The 21,674-nt window shown below is 31.0% G+C and overlaps 1 protein-coding gene across 1 annotated transcript in view; it reads left to right on the plus strand.

Annotated features, from left to right (window-relative positions):
• The window catches only part of TECRL (trans-2,3-enoyl-CoA reductase like), an 89,397-nt gene that overhangs the window by 50,033 nt on the left and 17,690 nt on the right, over positions 1–21,674 (plus strand). Inside the window, exons 5-8 of the mRNA XM_065877949.1 lie at positions 6,957–7,072; positions 11,345–11,450; positions 12,716–12,788; positions 18,600–18,643. Coding sequence (XP_065734021.1) covers positions 6,957–7,072; positions 11,345–11,450; positions 12,716–12,788; positions 18,600–18,643 — 339 coding nt within the window. The remainder of the gene's footprint in view (positions 1–6,956; positions 7,073–11,344; positions 11,451–12,715; positions 12,789–18,599; positions 18,644–21,674) is intronic.

The raw sequence follows: 21,674 nt of genomic DNA on the forward strand, positions 1-21,674 counted from the left end.
GACATATTCATGAGTACTGGAATAGATGGATGGAATATCTTCAGTAGAAAGAAGCTATGAAGCTATGTGATATTTAGTGACAGGCAGTTAAGGAGTTAATCTGATAAATAATTTTGACTAGTGCAATCATTCTATTATTCAATTAAATTAAACCTATTTTTATATTGTTCAGATTTTTAAAGTTTTTTTCTGATTACCTTCTATTTAATATTTGTGATATGGTTACTTTTAATATTTTCTATTCAAAATGGCTTTCTTTTGCCAGCATAGTGCTTTGAGTTTTCCCTTTATAGTTAAACAATCAATTTTTAAAATTATTACAGACACATGATAATTTATACATTGTTATTTAATTCTCAAAAGGAGAAATTCCAGTTTACATTCCTTAATCAAAATGTTGTCACATGCTTTACTTTTCCAGCAATTTCTCCTTTAACATACATTATCTTCCTGTATTTAGATAATTATTTTAGTGTGTTTGGTTAAATGGTTCCTTTAGTTTCCAAGATTTTCTGAGCCTCTGAGTACTAATTTGTTGCACTAAAAACTGAGTTTATAGTATTCTGAATCCTTGTGAAGTATATCATAATGTTTACAAAACAACCTACTAATACATGCATCAAATAAGCAAAGGGCTTAATGTTTAAATGTGATATCTACAGACCTTTGCTAAAAGAGATCTTAGACTAGCAGATTTTGATTTTCGAAGGTTAAAATATTCACAGAGTCTTTGTCCACATTTATAATGAAAAGGGAATTCTGTCTACAGAAATAGTATCAGAGTGAGTGACAATAACTGTGAGTTCATAAGAAATTCCAGCTGCAGCATTTGGATAAGCACTGAGGAGAAAAAGTGCTAAGGTAGAATTCTATGACAATTGTACTAGAAAATTATAGCTTATTTGGGAAGAAAGTCATTTAGGCGACAAAGAGAACTCTGAAAATAGGCTGGATATTTTAAAATCAACCCTATGGTTCACACACTCTTTTGCTCCAAATGAGTCAGTCCTATTAAATGCTAAAAATATACACATTATATTGCAATCACACCCACTTTATATCAACCAAATTATACAATAAAAGCAATATTTTTACCACACATAACATTCCTGCACATTCATAAAATATTAAAATGTACTCCTATAATAAAAGCATTATCATAAGTATTCTTTTTTTTTTTTTTTTTTTTGCGGTACGCGGGCCTCTCACTGCTGTGGCCTCTCCCGTTGCGGAGCACAGGCTCCGGACGCGCAGGCTCAGCGGCCGTGGCTCACGGGCCTAGCCGCTCCGCGGCATGTGGGATCTTCCCGGACCGGGGCAGGAACCCGTGTCCCTTGCATGGGCAGGCGGACTCTCAACCACTGCGCCACCAGGGAAGCCCTATCATAAGTATTCTTTTTGTGAGAAATAATCTCTTCAATTTAGCAAAGTCAAAATTAAGATTTTAATAATATTTTTCATGAAATAAGAGTTTTTTACAGAATATTGAGAAAATTCTTGCCTCATGGAACTTATTGGAAGACTTAGGAGAAAGGCTTATTATAATAATATAATAATCCCCATCACACAAATCCTATTAATTAAAGATCTTATTCAGTTTTCACCATTTTTATATTCATTCATGTGTGTACATAGTCCTATGCAATTTATCTCTTGCATAGATTCCTGTATTCACCACCAAAATCAGATACAGAATTATTCATTCCCACAAAGGAACTCCCTCATATTACCCCTCTGTATTCACACACTCTTTTTCCTATCCTGGGGCAACCACCAATCTGTTTTTCAACTCTATATTTCTGTCATGTGACAATTGCTATATAAACAGAATCAAATATTTTTTGATTGATGTTTATTTTTCTCTAAGCATAGTGCCCTTGGGATCCATCCTGCCTGTTGCATGTATATCAATACTTAGCTTCTTTTTATTGGTGAGTGGTACTCAGTTGTATGTATGTAACAGGGTTTGTTTAATTATTCACCCATTGACAGACATTTGACTAGTTGTCAGTATTTTGCTGTTACAAATAAAGCTACTACTTATTTGAGTGTAGGTGTTGGTATGAACATAGTTTTTTATTTCTCTGGGACCACTGTTGAGTTTTAAGAGTAACTTTTATATTCTACATACAAGTCCTTTGTCTGATACTTGGTTTGCAAATATTTTCTCTCAGGTTTAACTAGTCTTTTCACCCTCTTAACAGGACTTTTGTTGCTGTACAAAAAGTTTTCAATTTTAATGCAACCTAATTTAGTTATGTTTTCTTTTAAGGATCTTGCCTTCACTATCATATGTAAGAAACTTTTGCCTAGACTTAGGCCCAGGAGTTTTTCTTTTATGAGTTCTTCTAATGGTTTAATAGTTTAATATTTTACATTTTAATCATAGTTTTCTATTATAAAGAATTATCTATTTTTTAATTGTCAAACAATGTTTATTTTTAATTTGCCTCATGTGTCCTATAATCTATTGTTGGCTTTTTTTTTTCTTACTCCATATGGATTAATTGTCATACTATCTTTTCTATTAGCCTCTCTGGTATTTTGGTAGTTATATCTTATTTTTCACTAACTCTAGTGATTAACCAAGAGATTATAATGTGTAACTTTAAAATATTAAATACTAATAAAAATTGTTTGTTTATTAATGTGAAAATACTTCACAGAGAGTTGAATACATTTAAGGTATTTAGGCTCCTCCTGACTTTTCTATTACTGTGATATATTTTAATTATATACTTTAAAGTTAAAATCCACTACTATAATATCACATGGCCAATCTTTATTTAAATTTATCCTTTTTACTGCAATTTCATTTTTCCTTCTAATACTGAGCTTACATCTGGTATCATTATCCTTCTTCCTTAAAAACACTTTTAATGCTTTTATTCTGGTTCTGTCTTTGATGAGTTCTCTCAATTATTATTCATCTTAAAATGTATTTATTGAACTTATTTAACTTCTATTCTTAGAGAATATTTTTGCAGAAAAAAATACATGTTGTCAGTTATTTTTGTCTTTACTTCACAAAACTGCATTATTTTGACTTCTGACTCCCATTGTTTTTGTTGAAAAGTCTACTGTACTCCTTAAGTCTTTTCCCTGGCTTATTTAAAATTCTACTTTTGTTTGATTATCAGAAGTTTGATTATGGTGTACATAGCTATGATTGTGGTTTTATTTATCCTGCTTTGGGTTTATGAGTTATCTGAGTCTATGGTTTGATATATATTTAATTTGAAAAATTAGCATAATCTTGTCATCTTTTGATTCTCTGTTATTCTCTTTGTATTCTCCTTCTGGGATTTATATTACGTTTTCATACTTTTCTTTTCAGAGTTTTCAAATATCTGCCTCAATTCTCAACCTTTTATTTTTCTTTGAACATTAAAAGATTGTTTTCTAAATCTAACTGATAATTCTGTTATGTGAATCTTTAGTTCTCCTGTTTTCAATGTCCTTCGGTTATGGTCACAATATCTTCACTCCTTGTATACCTTCATATTTCTGACTTAGTGTGGGAAAATTTATGTGAATAAATTTAAAGATAACTTGAGGCCTAGGATGATGTTATTGTCTTTCAAAGATAATCTATCATTCTGCAGATGGACTAATGGCACTATTGTGTACAGGTCATCTCATTCCAATCCATGATTAAAATGATTTCAGACTGAGCTTCAGTATCTATGAAGACAGATCTATTTCTGCCTCATCTTCACTCCTAAGTTGTAACTCTTCTAGATCCCAGCCCAAATCCTGGAGATTTTATAGAGCCACCTCTGTCTTTGAAAGATACCAAGCAATAATTTTTGTACTTCCATTCTCAAGCACCCTCAAAAGATTTGGTCTTTTTATCAGGCTGTTACCAAGCTTCATATCCCAGGTCAATCACTTCTCTGGAGCTCCATTTAAAACATCCTGACCTTCTAATTCTTCAGTGACTCAGTAGCTCTTTGGAGCCTGAAAAACATTTCGATCAATTTTTCTTGCTGATCTCATTAGGATGGTTTGTTTGAATAACATGGGAATAGAATTCTCCATTATATGTTATGCATATAATAGTTATTTTTTCTTTTAAAAAATCCTTCTACTATCATATTATCTTCAATAGTATTCACTGAGTAAAAAGTGATATTGCTACTGGGAAATGTTTTTGTAATTTTACTTAGTAGCTCTCCTATCTTTGGAAAATTAAGGTTGGCACTACTTTATTTTTGTCAGCAATTTCCAACAACTGTGAAATGTGCAATTTATTTTGCTTTTGACTGTCAATTGCTATTTTAGAAAATAAGTAAAGCCAACACCACCCTAATAATGACAGGACTAAAAAAAAATTTAAGGGAGAATGAAATACATTAAGTGCAGTCTAAGTACAAGGGTCTTAATCAGTTCACAACAATTGCAGCTGAATGTTTCAATTTATATTCTCTAAACAGCTTATTGCCTTCTTCCTTTTCAATTTAGATATATACCAATTTGAATATTCCACAGAAGCTCCAAAAATCCCAATTACATACCTTGCCTAGTAGAAATAATGGATTTTACATTTAAAGCAACACCTACGTTTAAAACAGAGAACTTTCTATAAGGAGATGCATGAAAACTTGATGTCAGAAATAAATTGGAATTTAAAAGTAGTATATATCTTCAAAGTAAAAAGAAAGTGCATCTGCTTATTTTGAATATAGAATCTCTATTAAACTTTTAGATTATGGAATTCCCAGTCTTTGTAAATTCACCTGCTTTGCTTAGGCTGTATACCTGTAAATACATATGTTTGTATGTTTACTTTGGCTTTAGTCTTGTTTTTACTCTTTTTTGGTAGAAGAAGAGCAATTCCTTTTTCAGAAGTCTGTTTTATTCATATTTCTCTACATGGCTCTTGTTTTTCTTTACTCTAAATCTATTTTCTGATTTCTTCCTAAATATAATCAAACATCCCTATTCCTTCTATCTGCACCCAAATAGACATTTTGCTTGAAAGATGCATTGTCTAAAAGTTATTTCTTATTAACCTCCAGTTCTTTCCGGTCCGGATGTATCCTTCATACTTCGGTACTCTTTTAACCCCCATGTTTCAGCATGAACAATATTTGTGATAAAATGCTGGGTCTTCTAGAACATATTATTGTAAGCTAGCAGGCTCCCCTGATTTTTTTAGGAGATGATGGAGACAAGATTGTAGTTTAATTTTCTCTGATCCAAAAAAGTTTCATATTTGTGATAACATTTTTACTAACTTAATAAAGAGTGACATTTGGTCAGGTTAACTATTGTTTACAACATTTTTCATTTCTGACATATTACAATAGAACTTGCTCAAAATTGACTTGACTAGGTCAGAGGCACTGAAATAGATATTTTAAACTTTTTGTTGTAATAAAACAATCACTATCCTAATTATTCTAGAGTATTATTAACTAGATTATATTATCAGATATTCAAAAGTGGTAAACAGGGCTTCCCTGGTGGTGCAGTGGTTAAGAGTCCGCCTGCCGATGCAGGGGACACGGGTTCATGCCCCAGTCCGGGGAGATCCCACATGCCGCGGAGCGGCTAGGCCCGTGAGTCATGGCTGCTGAGCCTGCGTGTCCGGAGCCTGTGCTCAGCAATGGGAGAGGCCACAACAGTGAGAGGCCCGCATAACAAAAAAAAAAAAAAAAAAAAAAAAGTGATAAACATTTTTATTCCATATCTGAATAATCAGGAATGTTGTATGCCATAAATAAATACAGTCTCTTCTCTCAGTAAAAATGTTGCTTTAATACTGAATTTATTGGATGTTGCACTGTTCTTACCCTCACATAGACGTCTTTCTTGCCTCATGAGATAATAAATATCATTTAGAAAAAGTATAACTGAAGAAACCTGCATGTATAAATAGGTATTTATACGTATGTATATATACATATATATGTAATTATATATGTATGTGCATATATCATATATTTTAACCATGTATCTACACAAAATTCTCACCAGAGATGAGCATAATTAATAATCAATGTGAACACCTGTATTTTTGAGCAAAATATGTACAACTTCAAGTTTCCTACCTTAGAAAAATGATAAAAATTGGCAAAGACAAAGCAAAGTAGTAATGGCAGTCGAATTAATCATTGTCATATTTGTATTCTTTCTCTTCTCTTTGAACACCCATAGAGGAAATTATTTTTGCTTTTTTGCCTGAAATTTTCAGAATGTGACTTTAACCTGGTTTTAGCATCAAAACAAAACCAAATAATTGACAGTCACCAGATTCAGAAAACTATTAGAAAACAAGTCAATTATCTTTCTGCAATCACAAGGTCTCATTTTCAATTATCTTTCCAATTTTTATGATTATGTCTCTGTAGATTGGATATCTCTCTCCACACACATGGTTGCCACTTAGCTCCAGAATTCAGAAGTCAATCTTATAAAACTACTCACTCAGACTCATTAGAATTAATCTAAAATTTCCAAAAATGAGAAGTAAATTATTTCAATCTGAATACTCAATCAAATCAATTGAGTTCAAAATGACATGGCCATAAAAAGATTAAAAGAAAGAAAGAGAAACTATTTCCCATTCCATTCAATGACAAAGACAGTTAACACAGAAGATTCATTTGTATGGGGCTGGAGAGACATGAGAAATGCATTTATGATTGTTTGATTAAATAAAAATTCCAGTGTACTATTTATGAAGAAATCATTATGTTCAATATTTTTAATTAAATTAACCATTTATGATTGTCCTTTTCCTTAACACTTGGTTAACTCTTCCAAGGAAGACTTCTTGCTATTTGTGATAGCACTTAATTTAGTTCTTTTTCAAGAATAGATGCTCACCTGTCCATTTCACCAATTTACGTAGCAGGCTAAGTCTGTGGACATGCTTATTATGGTCCTAAGTAAATCTTAATCATATCTATAAAATGTACTGTTTAATCTAAATCACCTTCTTTTTTTAGGTATTTTTGGCTGAATACACAGGACCTCTGCTAATATATCTCCTCTTTTATTTGAGGATCCCATATATATATGATATGAAAGAGAGCTCTAGAAGATTACGTCACCCAGTGGTACAGTAAGTAATACATATACATGGAACATATAGATTAAGGAGGAGACAAACTAGTACACAGACATTATGCTAATAAATATTTTTTGTAAACACAATTATTGTGGATTCAATTTTAGGGTAATATATTTTAGATAACAAGAAGTAATGTATGCAGGCCAACTTTTAAGTTTATAAACAGGAACTATTACTTAATATACTTAATACTTTAAGTATACCTTAAAGCAGAGGTAATTTCAGTTAATTATGATCACAATCAACAAGAGAAAAGCTTAATATTACAAAGTTGAGAGGCCATATATAGGACTCAAAATATTAATACTTCTCTAAAAACATGGGCAACATTGCATAGAAAAGAAATAATGACTGAACTAATAAACTGGAAGAAAAAGGTTTTAAAAATTACAAAATTAAATTTTACTTTTAACCAGGACAGTTATCAAAGCAGAATATATAACTATAGTTCTTCACGTATTGTGGAAATAGTCTCCCTCTCTCTCTCTCTCTTCATATCAAATAACAAATTAAAAAGAAAGAATACTCATTCAAGATGCTGCATTGACATGTAGAGTTAGAAATTTGTTAAAAAAAAAAAAAAAAAGGAACCTGGGCAAATGACTAAACTCTAAGTGAATTAAGAAGCAAAATTCAGGTCATAAGGATGCTAGAAGACAGAGAATAATTTGACTCCTGGATTTCTCATCTCAGATTTGTCTTTCCTTCACTCTTAATTCTGTACTCCAGCCACAATTACCACCCTTGTCCTGATACCTACCATGCCCTTACACACCATCCCTCTTCCTCCATTGCCTCCCTCTTCTTTATTTTTTTCAAACTTCAAATAGAGCTCAATATTACTTAGTATTATCCATTCCTATTCCTTCAATGAGAAATACGTTACTAAAATGTTTTTCCTTTATACAGTTTATTACTTTAAAATTATATATTTACATAGTCATTTGTGTCTTTTCCTCTATAGAGTTTAATCTCTATAATGCGTGTCTTTTGGTGCTCAGTCAATTTTGCTGCTTAACACATTACCTGATTTATAAAAAATACTCAATAGTAATGTTCTGTATGAATAAATACATGAACCAGTTACATGAAATTTATTTTATATTAGGCACTTTTAGAGTATAAAAACAGAGGAACCTGATATGGATGTGAGTTCTGAAATGGGCTTTTCTATGACAGTTATGTTTGAACATTTTTCTTTGTTTTCTGAAGGGACGTGTCAGATTTTAACTAGTAAATCTGAGGAATCTTCATATGGAAATTATCTGCGGTACATAGCAGTTTGATGCTTTGTAGGAGCAGACAGAAAGCTAGGAGAGTAGAGGCACAGAGAAGCAAGGGGAGATTGGATGTCAGGGATCATAGTCAGGTCAGTATCTGGCAAGTTGCTCAGGGCCTTTTGGAATGTTAAAGTCTACCTTTCTTTTTCTTAAGTTAAGAGAATGCCCAATTCATTTAGAAAGTCTGGAATGGAGTGTTCATAGGAGAATGTAATTGCCCTCATTTTTTAGATCAAACATATAATGTGTACCAGATATATATCACAGCATGAAAAAAGAACATGTTTTTTTTCCCCAGCAGCATTCTCAAAGGAATTGACTGACAGTTGGTTATTATTCTTAAACACAAACACAGCATGTTTTATAACTTCTCAGTGATAAATGTATCTGTTCCACATTCTTCCTAAGGAGCAAATATGTTAAGTTTATATTAAATCATTCAGAGGAGATATACACAAACACACAAACTACTTTTGAAATTTGAGTGTCTAGTAGAGGTCAGGTCATCCCTCATATACCACACTCCATCTAAAAAAACTCTAAAATCTTCTATTTGTTGCCTTTCCTGAGCCCTTCTCAACTCCTGGAATCCTTCCACTGTGCCCTCTGCAATTCAAAGTCCACTGTTAGCAAATTTCTTATATTGTCAACCTTTTATCTGAGCATTGCCTTCATATTCTTCCTCAACAGAAACCTGGTACACTGCCTCCCTTGCAGCTCTATAAAGTGTCTTCTTTCACAGTCCTCATACCTTGAAAGTTACTTGATGAAACATAAGATATTTTCAAATATTACATTTGGGAAAAAGAGACCCAAGCCTTTTTATGGATGTTCAATTAGTTTAGCACTGGAAAGAGAAACAGTTGATGTTTGAAGGGAAGTCAACCATAATTAAATAGAATATTTTGGAAAGAAATCAAACTTGGTAAGTGCAAAGTCCAATAATGTGCAAAGTGGTATATATCCAGATATTAAGTCATAGCTAGCTGCTATGCTAATATCTATGCCCTAATGGTGTAATATAAATTAAGTATGTGAACTAATTTAATCATAGTTTAAATTAAAATTTCTCATTCAGTGCTCTGCTACATTGCTGGGCATAAGATAATTTTTCTGCTTTCTTACAAAATGGAAAATTCTACTACTCAAGTATTGATATAAATATTCTTCAAAAGAACCAAGAAGTTAAGAGAGATGCTGATTCTCTTACCAGTCCTTTGAACCCACATGCAACCTCCTATATCAGGATGTTTGTTTTTGCTTCTCTTACTGTCTAGAAAGCTCTGTCTCCAAATATCTACACTTTGTTTTCTCACTTCTTTCAGAATTTGTCTATTGTTCTTAGATATACACATCACACAGAACATGTCTCTCCCATAATAGGTGCACAATTATATTTTTATGAATTAATGAATAATGATATATTCCCTAATGATTTAACCAGGTTGGTTTGTTTTTGTTTGATCATTTTTCCCTAAAGTCATTTTTATTAATACCAGAAATCATTAATTCATTGTGTTTAATATAAACTTACAGTGTACACTCAATGTTTGATTTTACATATTGTAAATGAAATGCTTATTTTTATGCTTAACCTTTATACATTTAAGTATATAATCTTTGATCCTTATTGATTTTCTTGAAAAACAATTATAGTTTTTGAAGTTTTACAGGTTTATTTATAATAAAATAGATGCATATTTTAATAGAAATATATTTTAAGTATAAACAAGAATACATGCTTCTATAAATCATATTTGACATTTACTTTTAAAATATTAGTTATATAAATGACAAGAAGAGGTGATACGTTAGAATAGCGACAAAAACAAAGCAACACAAAATACTGCAATATGTTAGGCAGTCAAAGACCAAACATAAAACAAACTAAACAAAACAAAAGCTGCATTGACTCCATAGGAAAGGAAATTCCAACTTTTTCAGTCTATGGTACTTGCTAAAGGACAATCAGACAATGAAAAAAGTATTTTGGATATTATAAAATGTCAAATGCATTGTAAGTATGTTTTGAATACTTTTAAAGTTGTAAATTTTCTGCTTCAGTCTTAAGGCATTTTGAAATGAGCATATTTACAATTATTATATTTATATATATATTCCTTGGGCAGATGTAAACATACAGTTAATGACTATTATTATGAAATATCTTGAGAGTCATCAGAAGTAAATTTATAGAAACTGTTGTTACAGTACTTTTATTATTAAATAAATTTAGAAATTTTCTAGAATAAAATAAAAATATCAAAAAAAACTTGTGTTTTGGTTACCAGAAACAATATTTCCTGATAAATAGAAAGTTGTAGCATACAAATGAACCTATTTACAAAACAGAAATAAAGTCACAGATGAGAAAACAAACTTATGATTACCAAGGGGGAAAAGTGGGGGAAGGATAAATTGAAAGATTGGCATTGACATATACACACTACTATGTATAAAATAGATAACTAATAAGAACCTACTGTATAGCACAGGGAACTCTATTCAATACTCTGTAATGATCTATATGGGAAAAGAATCTAAAAAACAGTGAATATATGTATATGTATAACTGATTCACTTTGCTATACAGCAGAAACTAACACAACATTGTAAATCAACTATACTCCAGTAAAAATTAATTTTAAAAAAGATGTAACTTCAGAAATAAGAAAAAGGGACTTCCTTGGTGGTCCAATGGTTAAGACTTTGCCTTCCAATGTAAGGGATGTGGGTTCAATCCCTGGTCAGGGAGCTGAGATTCCCACATGCCTCGAGGCCAAAAAAACAAAACATAAAGCAGAAGCAATATTGTAACAAAGTCAATAAAGACTTTAAAAATGGTCCACATAAAAAAATAATAAAAAAAGATAAAGAAAGTTGTAGTAAACTAAAAAAAAAAAAAATTAAAACATCTTATATATAAGGTGACCCAGATTTTTGTAAGGGAATTTAATGTGTTTGTGTTTTATTTTCTTTCTAGCTTGGCCTGCTTCTGTCATTGTATACACTATATCCGATACCTTTTGGAAACCTTATTTGTTCACAAGGTTTCCGCAGGACATACACCTTTGAAAAATTTGATAAAGGTGGGAACTGATATGTTTTGTAATTGTAATTGTTATTGAGAAATTTTATGTATTGGATCATCTACATCATCATTAAATCATGTTTATTTCTCTCAAGCTTAGACTTTTCTATTCAGCTTTATCAGCATATCTTAAACATTCCGCTCCTGAAATGCCATTTCCTGAGCGATCTAGTTCATTGGAGCTGCGCTCAACCAATAACATTACATAAAATATTTGGCATGACCTTACGTTACAAGTTACATACTTTTAGGCACCTTTAATTTTGGAAATACTTAGCACTGAATTCAGATTAAGTGCCACTTGAAGAGAAAGAATCTCATATATAAACCCTCTTATAAATATACATTTGTGTGATTAAAATGATGATGCTACACCCTATATTTGTGATTGGTGTCAGTGTAATGACAATATCTTTGCTCTTCCCCAAAATGGTAAATACAAACCTTATTAACCATCAATTAACTATCAAGAAAATGGGAACTGTTATGGAACATTGAAATGGAAATGTACATTAGATAACATGGTGCAATTCAGTTTTCCAATTCAAATTAAAATTTATTTTAATTTTTTTTCCAATTTAAAATTTAGTTTCAGAATGAATTATTTCTTTACTAAAATATTCCTGAATTTTAGCAAATATCTGTTTTCTTAGAATTTCAACAAGCAGACATTCTATTGTTGTCATTATAATGAAACAGTAAACTCTAGAACTTTTACAAACCTCAAAAAATCATTTAGACTAGCTTCTCTTTTGAGAGAAGTTATTAAAATTCGTCATGTAAGATCAGCATCATAGCCTAGTACACCTAAAACGAGGCCATTTCCCTCTATAATCAATCACAAAACATTATTAATAATGATTAAATAATTCATTCTTTTATTCATTTACTGTTGGAAAATAGCTGTTTACTATTTTTATTACTTCACTCCTATATACTATTTGATAGACAAAAGCTATTCTTGAAAATCTTCATAAAATACATTGTTACATTTCACTATATCCTAAATCCTCATTTATATTAACAAGTGTTGAGCAAAGAAATGCATTTTCTTAGTGATATCAAATAGGTACTTTTAAAATGCTACTTTACTGAATGAAGAAACATTCCATTTAACTAGCTTAGAAAATGTATAACATTTTTTATACCAAAATGCTGCAGTGTGGCATATAAATGTATGGGGTGACTTCAAATGATGTGATATATATATATTATATATATATATATATATATTCCCTAACTTTTATTTTGTTTTATTTGTAGAGTTGTGCCTTTTATTGGGGATTCACTTCTTGGATTGCCTACTACATTAATCACCCATGGTATACACCACCATGTATGTAGAATTTATTCTTCTATACCCATACTAAATTCCCAACAGCAAAACTCTGTTCTAAACTACATAGAGATGCTGAACGACATGGCACATATAGAGGAATAAGAAAATAATGTCAATTTTAAATTGCTTTCATAATACTCCATTAAGTATTTATGTAGGCTTAAAAGACCAAATTTGACTGACATATTTTGATTTATTTTCTTTCCATAGAAACACTAGCAAAAAATGTAAGTTGATTATAAACCTTCAAAATGACAGACAGTAAAATGAAAGAGTAAAGATGAAAAAGAAACATGCCATATAATCACATAATCATGTACAACCATCAGGATTTTTAAAATAATTAAATTATTCTTTTAAATATAACTTCAAAAGAAAAAAAATAGAGGCTTTTTTTCCTGTGACATATTGTTCCCTATTTATAACTTTATTAAATGTCTTGTCCCTTGACTCAGATGAAGCAATTTAGTGAACTGCACACTGGAACCAAATCTAAATCCTCAGTTCCTAATCTTGGGGGAAACATACCTGTCCTGATCAAAGAATTACATTTCTTTTATCTTCTGTGGACCTTTCTCTTCTCAGCTTTTACTGCAGCTCACAAGGCACACACAGCAGAGCCCTATTGTTATGTGTTGACATTTCATATTTAACTGAGAGGTTTTTGTTTTTGTTTTTGTTTTTGTTTTGCGGTACGCGGGCCTCTCACTGTTGTGGCCTCTCCCGTTGTGGAGCACAGGCTCCGGAGGCACAGGCCCAGAGGCCATGGCCCACGGGCCTAGCCGCTCCGCAGCATGTGGGATCTTCCCGGACTGCGGCACGAACCCGTGTCCCTTGCATTGGCAGGCGGACTCTCAACCACTGCGCCACCAGGGAAGCCCCTGAGAGTTATTTTTTGTGGTCTATTTCTAGTTTATAAAGTTTGAAAATAAATGGATATAAATGAGGTATTCAAGCTTTATTTTAGATTTTATAAAATAACATAAATCTTAAAGACATTAAAATAAATTAATATCTTTTCTTGAAGCACTGACACAGAGAATTACATTATTCAGGGTTTTTGCCAAAATCAGCAAATCTAGTTCAGCAATCACAGTAAATGATTGCAATGTTCAGAACTTTAACTCTTCTAAATACTAACAAATTAACTATGAATATTGAAGGAGAAAATTCCCTAATCTCACAAAACTCTGATTTTTAAAAATATTTTAACAGAAGATGTACCTTCTAAGTTTAGAACATGAACAGAAAAATTTTTAAAAAGATATTTTTTATCCATAGTATGTTTAAAAAGAGGAGCCTCTGAAAAATGCTACATTCATATACCTGATACAAAATAATAGACGTTAACTGTGTTCATATATGCAAAATATTTATGGAACACTTACTGTTTGTCAAGAACTGTAAAATTGCTATTTCTTTTGTAATTAGAAACAATATTATTATGTAGGTGTTAATATTCCCCACTATATATTAGGAAAATAAGGCTCTGAAAGTTTAATTGTACTGTGCTTAAGACTCTTAAATGAATATGATGTAAGTAGGACTCAAATAATGTGAAAATACATAGAGCATTACAATACCTATTCCAAGTGGAGGGTGAGTATCATGTACACGCACTGCATGCTTTGCAAGGCTCTGATATGCATGGATTTCAGTTTTTATGGTTTTTTAAAATAATACCAGCCCCTAAAACCATGCTTCAAATTCAGTTACCACATACGCTAATTGTAATTTCACAAAGTACAAACTTTGCAGCTAGCTCTTTAGTCCACATATCACTCTATAAATAATGGATGCACATCATGGTCAGTGACATCTGATGGTGGTTGATAACTGCACATCTCTTATTCAGTTCACTCACAACCAGCAAATAACTGGAACAATTGTGGAGTCTGGGAAGTCCAAGATCAAGGTGCTGGCAGATTGGGTTCCCTGGTGGGGACTCTCTTCCTGACTTGCAGATTGCTCCCTTCTCACTGTGTGCTCACGTGGTGGAGAGAGAGAAAGCAAGCTCTCTGGCATCTCTCCTATTAAGGACACTAATTCCCATCAAAAGGGCCCTAACCTCATGACCTCATCTAAACTTAATTACTTCCCAAAAGCTCCATCTCCAAACACCATTATATTGAAGGTTGTGGTTTCAACATCTAAATGTTGAGAGGCACCATTCAGTCTATAGCAATAGTGGTGAGGGGCCTAGGATAATTAGCCCACATTGCAGGCAAATAATGGGATCTAAGTTGTCATGTGATTATGACATTTGTTAGGTTTTATTTTTTCCTTAGAATTTCACTTTTCTGCATAAATGTTACAAAAAGTTCGATCCTTGCATTCATTATCTCTGCCTAAGATTTTTAAAGATTGTTCTTCCCCTTTTATAACTCTTTGATTAGAATTTATAGATTAAAATTTTTGTTTATATATTAGATTGTAAAAATCCAATGCTGTCCCTTCAAAGTAGAGCTAGTACAAACTATACTATCTTTATTTTTTAATTAATTTTATTGAAGTATAGTTGATTTACCATGTTGTGTTAGTTTCTGCTGTGCAGCAAAGTGAATCAGTTATACATATACCTGTATCCACACTTTTTTAGACTCTATTCCCTTATAGGTCATTACAGAGTATTGAGTAGAATTCTCTGTGCTATACAGTATGTTCTTATTAGTTACATATTTTATATATAGTAGTGTATATATGTCAATCCCAATTTCCCAATTTATCCCTCCCCACATTCCCCCTAGGTAACTATAAGTATGTTTTCTACATCTGTGACTCTATTTCTGTTTTGTAAATAGGCTTATATGTGGAATCCAAAAAAAAGAAAAAAACAGTACAAACTACATTATCTTTAGATGAGATGAACTAAACCTGAAAACATAGATAAGTACAAAAAATTTTTAAACAAAAATTTTAAAACTAGATACTTAAAAACCTATTCCTAAATAACTCTTGAATCTAAAAGTAAAAATACATTAAAGACAATGACAAAGTGACAAAAGAGTAAACAGTACATATCAGAGCTTTTTTATCCAAGTAGTTATAACCTTATTAAATAATCATATTTAAGGAAAATGAAACAAACATACTAATTAAACAAGTTAAAAATTCCTTTATATTAAAACACTGTACTCAAATTATATGCTGCATTAAGTTCAGGTACTTAAGAGTTGTAGAACAGTTGAGCCAATTTTTAAATTATTTCCCTTGAAAATTTTCTTTAAAACCTGAATGCTTACAATGTAATCTTCCTTCATTTCATCCTCACAATTAGAAGAAAGAAACAGTGATTGTATTTTTTATGCGTGTTTAATTTTTTCATCATATTTTTCTGTGCTTTCACTTTGTATATGTTCTTTTGACTTACATACTCAAGTGTTTAATTCAGGATATTTTGTCCTTACTACAGATATGATAATTAATTTTCCGTTATTTTTATGTTGTCATAATTTACATTGTGCTTTGTCCTTTACATCAACTGGGGTTTTTTTCCACCTCTTTCTGTATTCTCTGCACTAACAGTTTCACATTTTTTATAGCCCTATTCTCAACAGATCTGACTGCACAAAATAAATTAGCATTTGCACATTTACACACACAAAGTACTTAAATGAAAAACAACATATTGGTATGTATTTCCAATGCATATACCATTAGGGAGGTCACTTTACATACTTGAACAATATTTAAAATAAATAAGAAAAATATATTATCATAATTGGACTGCCCAATGGCAGGAATATTCCATTAACCATAAACTGGAATGAATATGTTCAGGAAGTTTAATACAAAAATATTTAGTATCAAAAACAGTCAAGGAAAAATGACGTATATTTTTGCCTATCTAAATGTGAAATATTATACAAATTATAAAAACATTATAGAAAGTTTTAATGGTGTCTAACATTTTTTCTAGAAAGTTTATTTCAAGTTATATTATCTGTAACTTTTTTTGGAAATAAATATAAAAATACTTTAAAATTACACTCTTTGGCCCAGTACCTTTTTACCACATCATTATTTTTTCTCACGAAAAAATGGAAACAAGGCATATCTTCACAGTCTTGATGCAGGAAATGTTCTGAACCCTCTCATCTCTGTGTTAATATCTATTCACTTTTTTAGATAAAAGTTCAGTCATGTACTCAAAGTTCTCCCCGATCTCCCTGATTACAACAAATCTTTCTTTTTAGCTCTTATATTAAATATGGCATAGATCCTTCTCAGTAACACATTAAAGTTGCATGCTTTCATTTGTTAGCGTGTGATGAGCATTTGTTTCCTTGTCAGAAAATAATTTCTATTAAGATAAGGGTTGCATTTGTGTTTATTTATAATTAATTTATCCACAGTCACACAGCCTGCCATATAAATTTCTAAAAACTAGTGTTGAATTAGTGAAGTTTAGTCTAGTAGTAGATACAAATTTTTAAAAAGTATGCTCTATAGGGATGAATACCAACTAATTATTATGATTTAGCTAGAGAAAAATGTTTAATTATATGGCAAAATGTGTATAACATAATATTAAGGGACTAAGTGATTATAAAATAATTCTATCAAATATGGTAAAAGTATATAACAAATATGTATATTTCCAAAGGGAAAAATCTGAATATTAATTGGTTTTCCATGGATGCATTTTATTTTCCCTTTACACTTTTATGTCTTTCAAAAATGTCTCCATTAATATATTTTATTTTATAATATATATGTACTTTATAAAAAAAAACTTCCAATACATGTACATGTTTTACATATATCCATGCATAAATACTTATATAAAATTTAAGTATATTACCCTCTTAAGTTTCTAGCCCATGGAAATAGAACTTAAATAAAAGATTTATATGGAAAGATGTTTGAAACAGTACTGTCTCTTATTTATAAAATTAAAGTAATTCTAATTATGCAGCAATTGGATAATATTTAATGTTTTAAGACTAGCCACATTATACATTGTGATGTAGTTTCTATCATACCTGTGACCACGAATATTTAATAATATCGTAAAAGTCTTTAAATATATTCTTATGTAAAAAATCCGATTCAAAATGAGTAATTACATTAATTTTTATTTGTAGATGTGTTTATATAAATAAATGCAATTTACATAAAACTAGAAGAAATGCAACTGTTAATACAGATAATGAGCTTATTAGATAATTTTAGTTTTCATTATTTTTGTATATTCTAAATTCTCCTCTATGAACAAGGTGAATTTAGAACTCTGTTTCAAATTCCATTTTGTTCATTACTCTTTATATGATTTGGCAAGTTATATAAAGTATAATTTTTTACTGTAAGGTGAGAACAATAATATTTGCTTCATGTGTTTGTTTTTATGGTGAAAATATACAAAACACTTAAAATATTGCCTGTTGCAAAACATCAATGCAAAAATAAAAATTACTATTATTAGCATTTTTCTTTTTATTGTTGAACATTTAAAAAGAAGAGATATTATTGAGTGCAATTACACACTAGGTCATACTAATATGCTTTTAAAAGGACAAACAAGGTAAATTAAATCTGCTTTCAAATAGTTTAATAATAAAAATTATAAATAGACTCCATTTATAGTCTAAATATCATTAGGTCACTAGAAGATAAGTATACATAGAAAGCAAAATATTGTCATCTCTTTAGATTGCAAAAGTATCATTCCAAAAGGTCAGATAGTACATATCACATAGTACTGTTTATTACAGGGTAGTGATATCCAATAAACCTTTCCTGAATTATATCTATAGTTTGCCAATCCAAAAAATGAGTGTTTACATAACATCTTCTTCTGCTTTCTAGCATTTGGAAACAGGCAAGTCACAGTATCTGCTATCAATTTTCTGGTATGTATTATTTATATAATTTGCTATTCATGCTCTAGTTGTGACATTATTAAGCATTCAAATAGATTGCATTTAAGGATTTGTCATGTAGAAAATATGATTTATTTTTATATTATATGCATAATGGCATTAAATTAAATAAATCAAATAACTTCCCATAATCAAGTCATTAGCTCTCTAAATCTTTTCATCAAAATGTTCTACTCATCTATAAAGGACGATTAGAATTATTTGAAATATAGTAAAATTTGGGGGGAAAATTAAACTCAGTAATTCTTCCAATTGTCTGCACATTTACCAACTTACAAACTGCTAAGAGCAGAAAGTTTTACAAGTCTACATGATGATTATGCAGAAAACTTTGGCGTAATTATTAAGTAATTCTGAATGAAAACAAAGTCTACTTTTGTGAATGAAACAGGGCTCTATACTAATTGTCCTCAGTCCAGTTCTTTAGATCATTCTATTTAACTTCACATATGCATTGTCTGAATCTGATACAAATCAATCTGACTACAAAATATTCTCTATTATTTCTGAAATGCATTATTTTATTAGATATATATTTAGCTCCACGTGCCATATAACTCCATGATTTCATTCTTTAGTCGTGTTTTCCCTCATTCTTGCCCTTGATAGATTAACTCTCATTATTCCTGTCCCTGATACATTAATAAACACCCATGACTCACGTACATGACAAGATCCTTTGTGAAGTTTATATTGAACAACTTATACCCCACCATTTCATACAAGGAACAGATTATACACTACACTTTGTAAAAAGCTCTCATATGAATCTCTATGTGTATGTGTGTGTAAATACACATAGATATATATGTATATAGAATTAATAATTTAGTTAATAACATCCACTACTGTGTTGGCTGTGAGAGGGGCAGGTTATGCTTTTATCTTTTTAGCACCTAGTATTGTACAAGTGTACTCACCACTTGCTTGAATAAATTACAAATCATTTTATTTAGAATTTTAAAGCAAATAGTTTGTAAATATATCACTGCCTTTTACTTTTCCATGTGTGCATATTGTTTATAGTCAGCAATCTTGCAATTCATTTATTTTGATGCCTTCATTGTTAACCTATGTTGAACCAAGTCTAATGTTCTCTGTGTATTAACTACTCAGTAAATGTGAGCAAATGGAAGAATAAATTGATGAGTGAACAAAATAATAACCACACACTTGCTATTTATTCAGATATGTATTTAGATTAATATCTGATTGTTTTATTTTTCCTCCTTAAGATATCTCCTACTTTTTTTTGCAACTCATTTACTGTCATTTATTTCATTGTAAATATTTACACAGCTCCCATTTTATATAATATTCTTGATTTCTTCCCTTTTCTCAAATGTGATATGGTTATAAATCCATGGCTCTGGTGTGAAAGAAAAATTTTAACTTTTTAAAGCACTATATGTCATAATAGTTATAATATTTTTCTTAAAAAGTGAAAAGAGACATAATTGGAAATAATCAAAATTCTAATAGTTTGCTATGTACATTTTCCCCTAAAGACTTTTTAAAAATCTGCCCTTTTTATTAACATACTAGTTCTTCCTCCTCATACATGCCTTTATTAGTCAGTGCTATTTTATACATTATCCACTGGAAAACATTTATTAAATAATAACAAGAAGAATTAGGCAAATAGGAAAACTTTATCACAGTTGCTGTCTTATAGGAGCCAAGGCACCAAACTACACAAATACCAATTAATAGTAGCATAGACTATGTCCAATACAGACGTACTAGGTAAATGTAAGAACTTTAATTTCAAAGCAACATAAGTTCCACTGTGACTCTGTTAAAATTGTAAATTGTGATGACAAATTTCAAAGGCCTTCTAGCATAACCCTCCCAGACTTCAGACAAGACTACAAAGCCACAGTAATCAAAACAGCATGGTACTGGCACAAAAACATATAGATCAATGCAACAGAACAGAGAACCCAGAAATAAGCTCCCACACCTACAGTCAATTAATCTTCGACAAAGGAGGCAAGAATGTATAACAGAGAAAAGAAAGTCTCTTTGGCAACTGGTGTTAAGAAAGCTGGACAGCGTCATGTAAATCATTGTAGTTAGAACACTCCCTCACACCACACACAAAAATAAACTCAAAATGGCTTTAAGACTTAAATATAAAACATGACACCATAAGACTCCTAGAAGAGAACATAGGCAAAAGATTCTCTGACATAATTCGTAGCAAAGTTTTCTTAGGTCAGTCTCCAAAAGCAGTATAAATAAAAGAAAGAATGAACAAATAGGACCTAATCAAACGTCTAGGCTTTTGCACAGTGAAGGAAACTATAAATGAATGAAAAGACAACCTATATACTGGGAGAAAATATTTGCAAACAATGCAACAGACAAGGGCTTAATTTCCAAGATATACAAACAGCTCATACAACTCAATAACAACAACAACAACAAAATCAAAAAACAACCCAATCAAAAAATGGGCAGAAGACCTAAATAGACATTTCTCCAAAGAAGACATACAGATGGCCAAAAAGCACATGAAAAGATGTTCAACATTGCTAATTATTAAAGAAACACAAATGAAAACTACAATTATGTATCACTTCACACCACTCAGAATGACAACCATTCAAAAGTCTACAAATAACAAATGTTGGAGAGGGTGTGGAGAAAAGGGAACCCTCCTACACTGTTGGTAGGAATGTAAATTAGTGCAGCCACTAGGGAAAACAGTATGGAGGTTCCTTAAAAACCTAAAAAATAGAGGTACCATATGATCCAACAATGCCACTCCTGGGCATGTATCTGGAGAAAACTCTAATTCGAAAAGATACCTGCACCCAATGTTCACAGTGGCACTATTTACAATAGCTAAGACATGGAAGCAAACTAAGTGTCTATTGACAGATGAATGGATAACAAAGATGTGGTATATATAATGGAATATCACTCAGTCATTAAAAATAAAATAGTGCCATTTGCAGCAACATGGATGGACCTAGAGATTATCATACTAAGTGAA

This window comes from Phocoena phocoena, chromosome 5 (assembly GCF_963924675.1).
Source record: "Phocoena phocoena chromosome 5, mPhoPho1.1, whole genome shotgun sequence".
In the NCBI taxonomy this organism is placed as follows: Eukaryota; Metazoa; Chordata; class Mammalia; order Artiodactyla; family Phocoenidae; genus Phocoena; species Phocoena phocoena.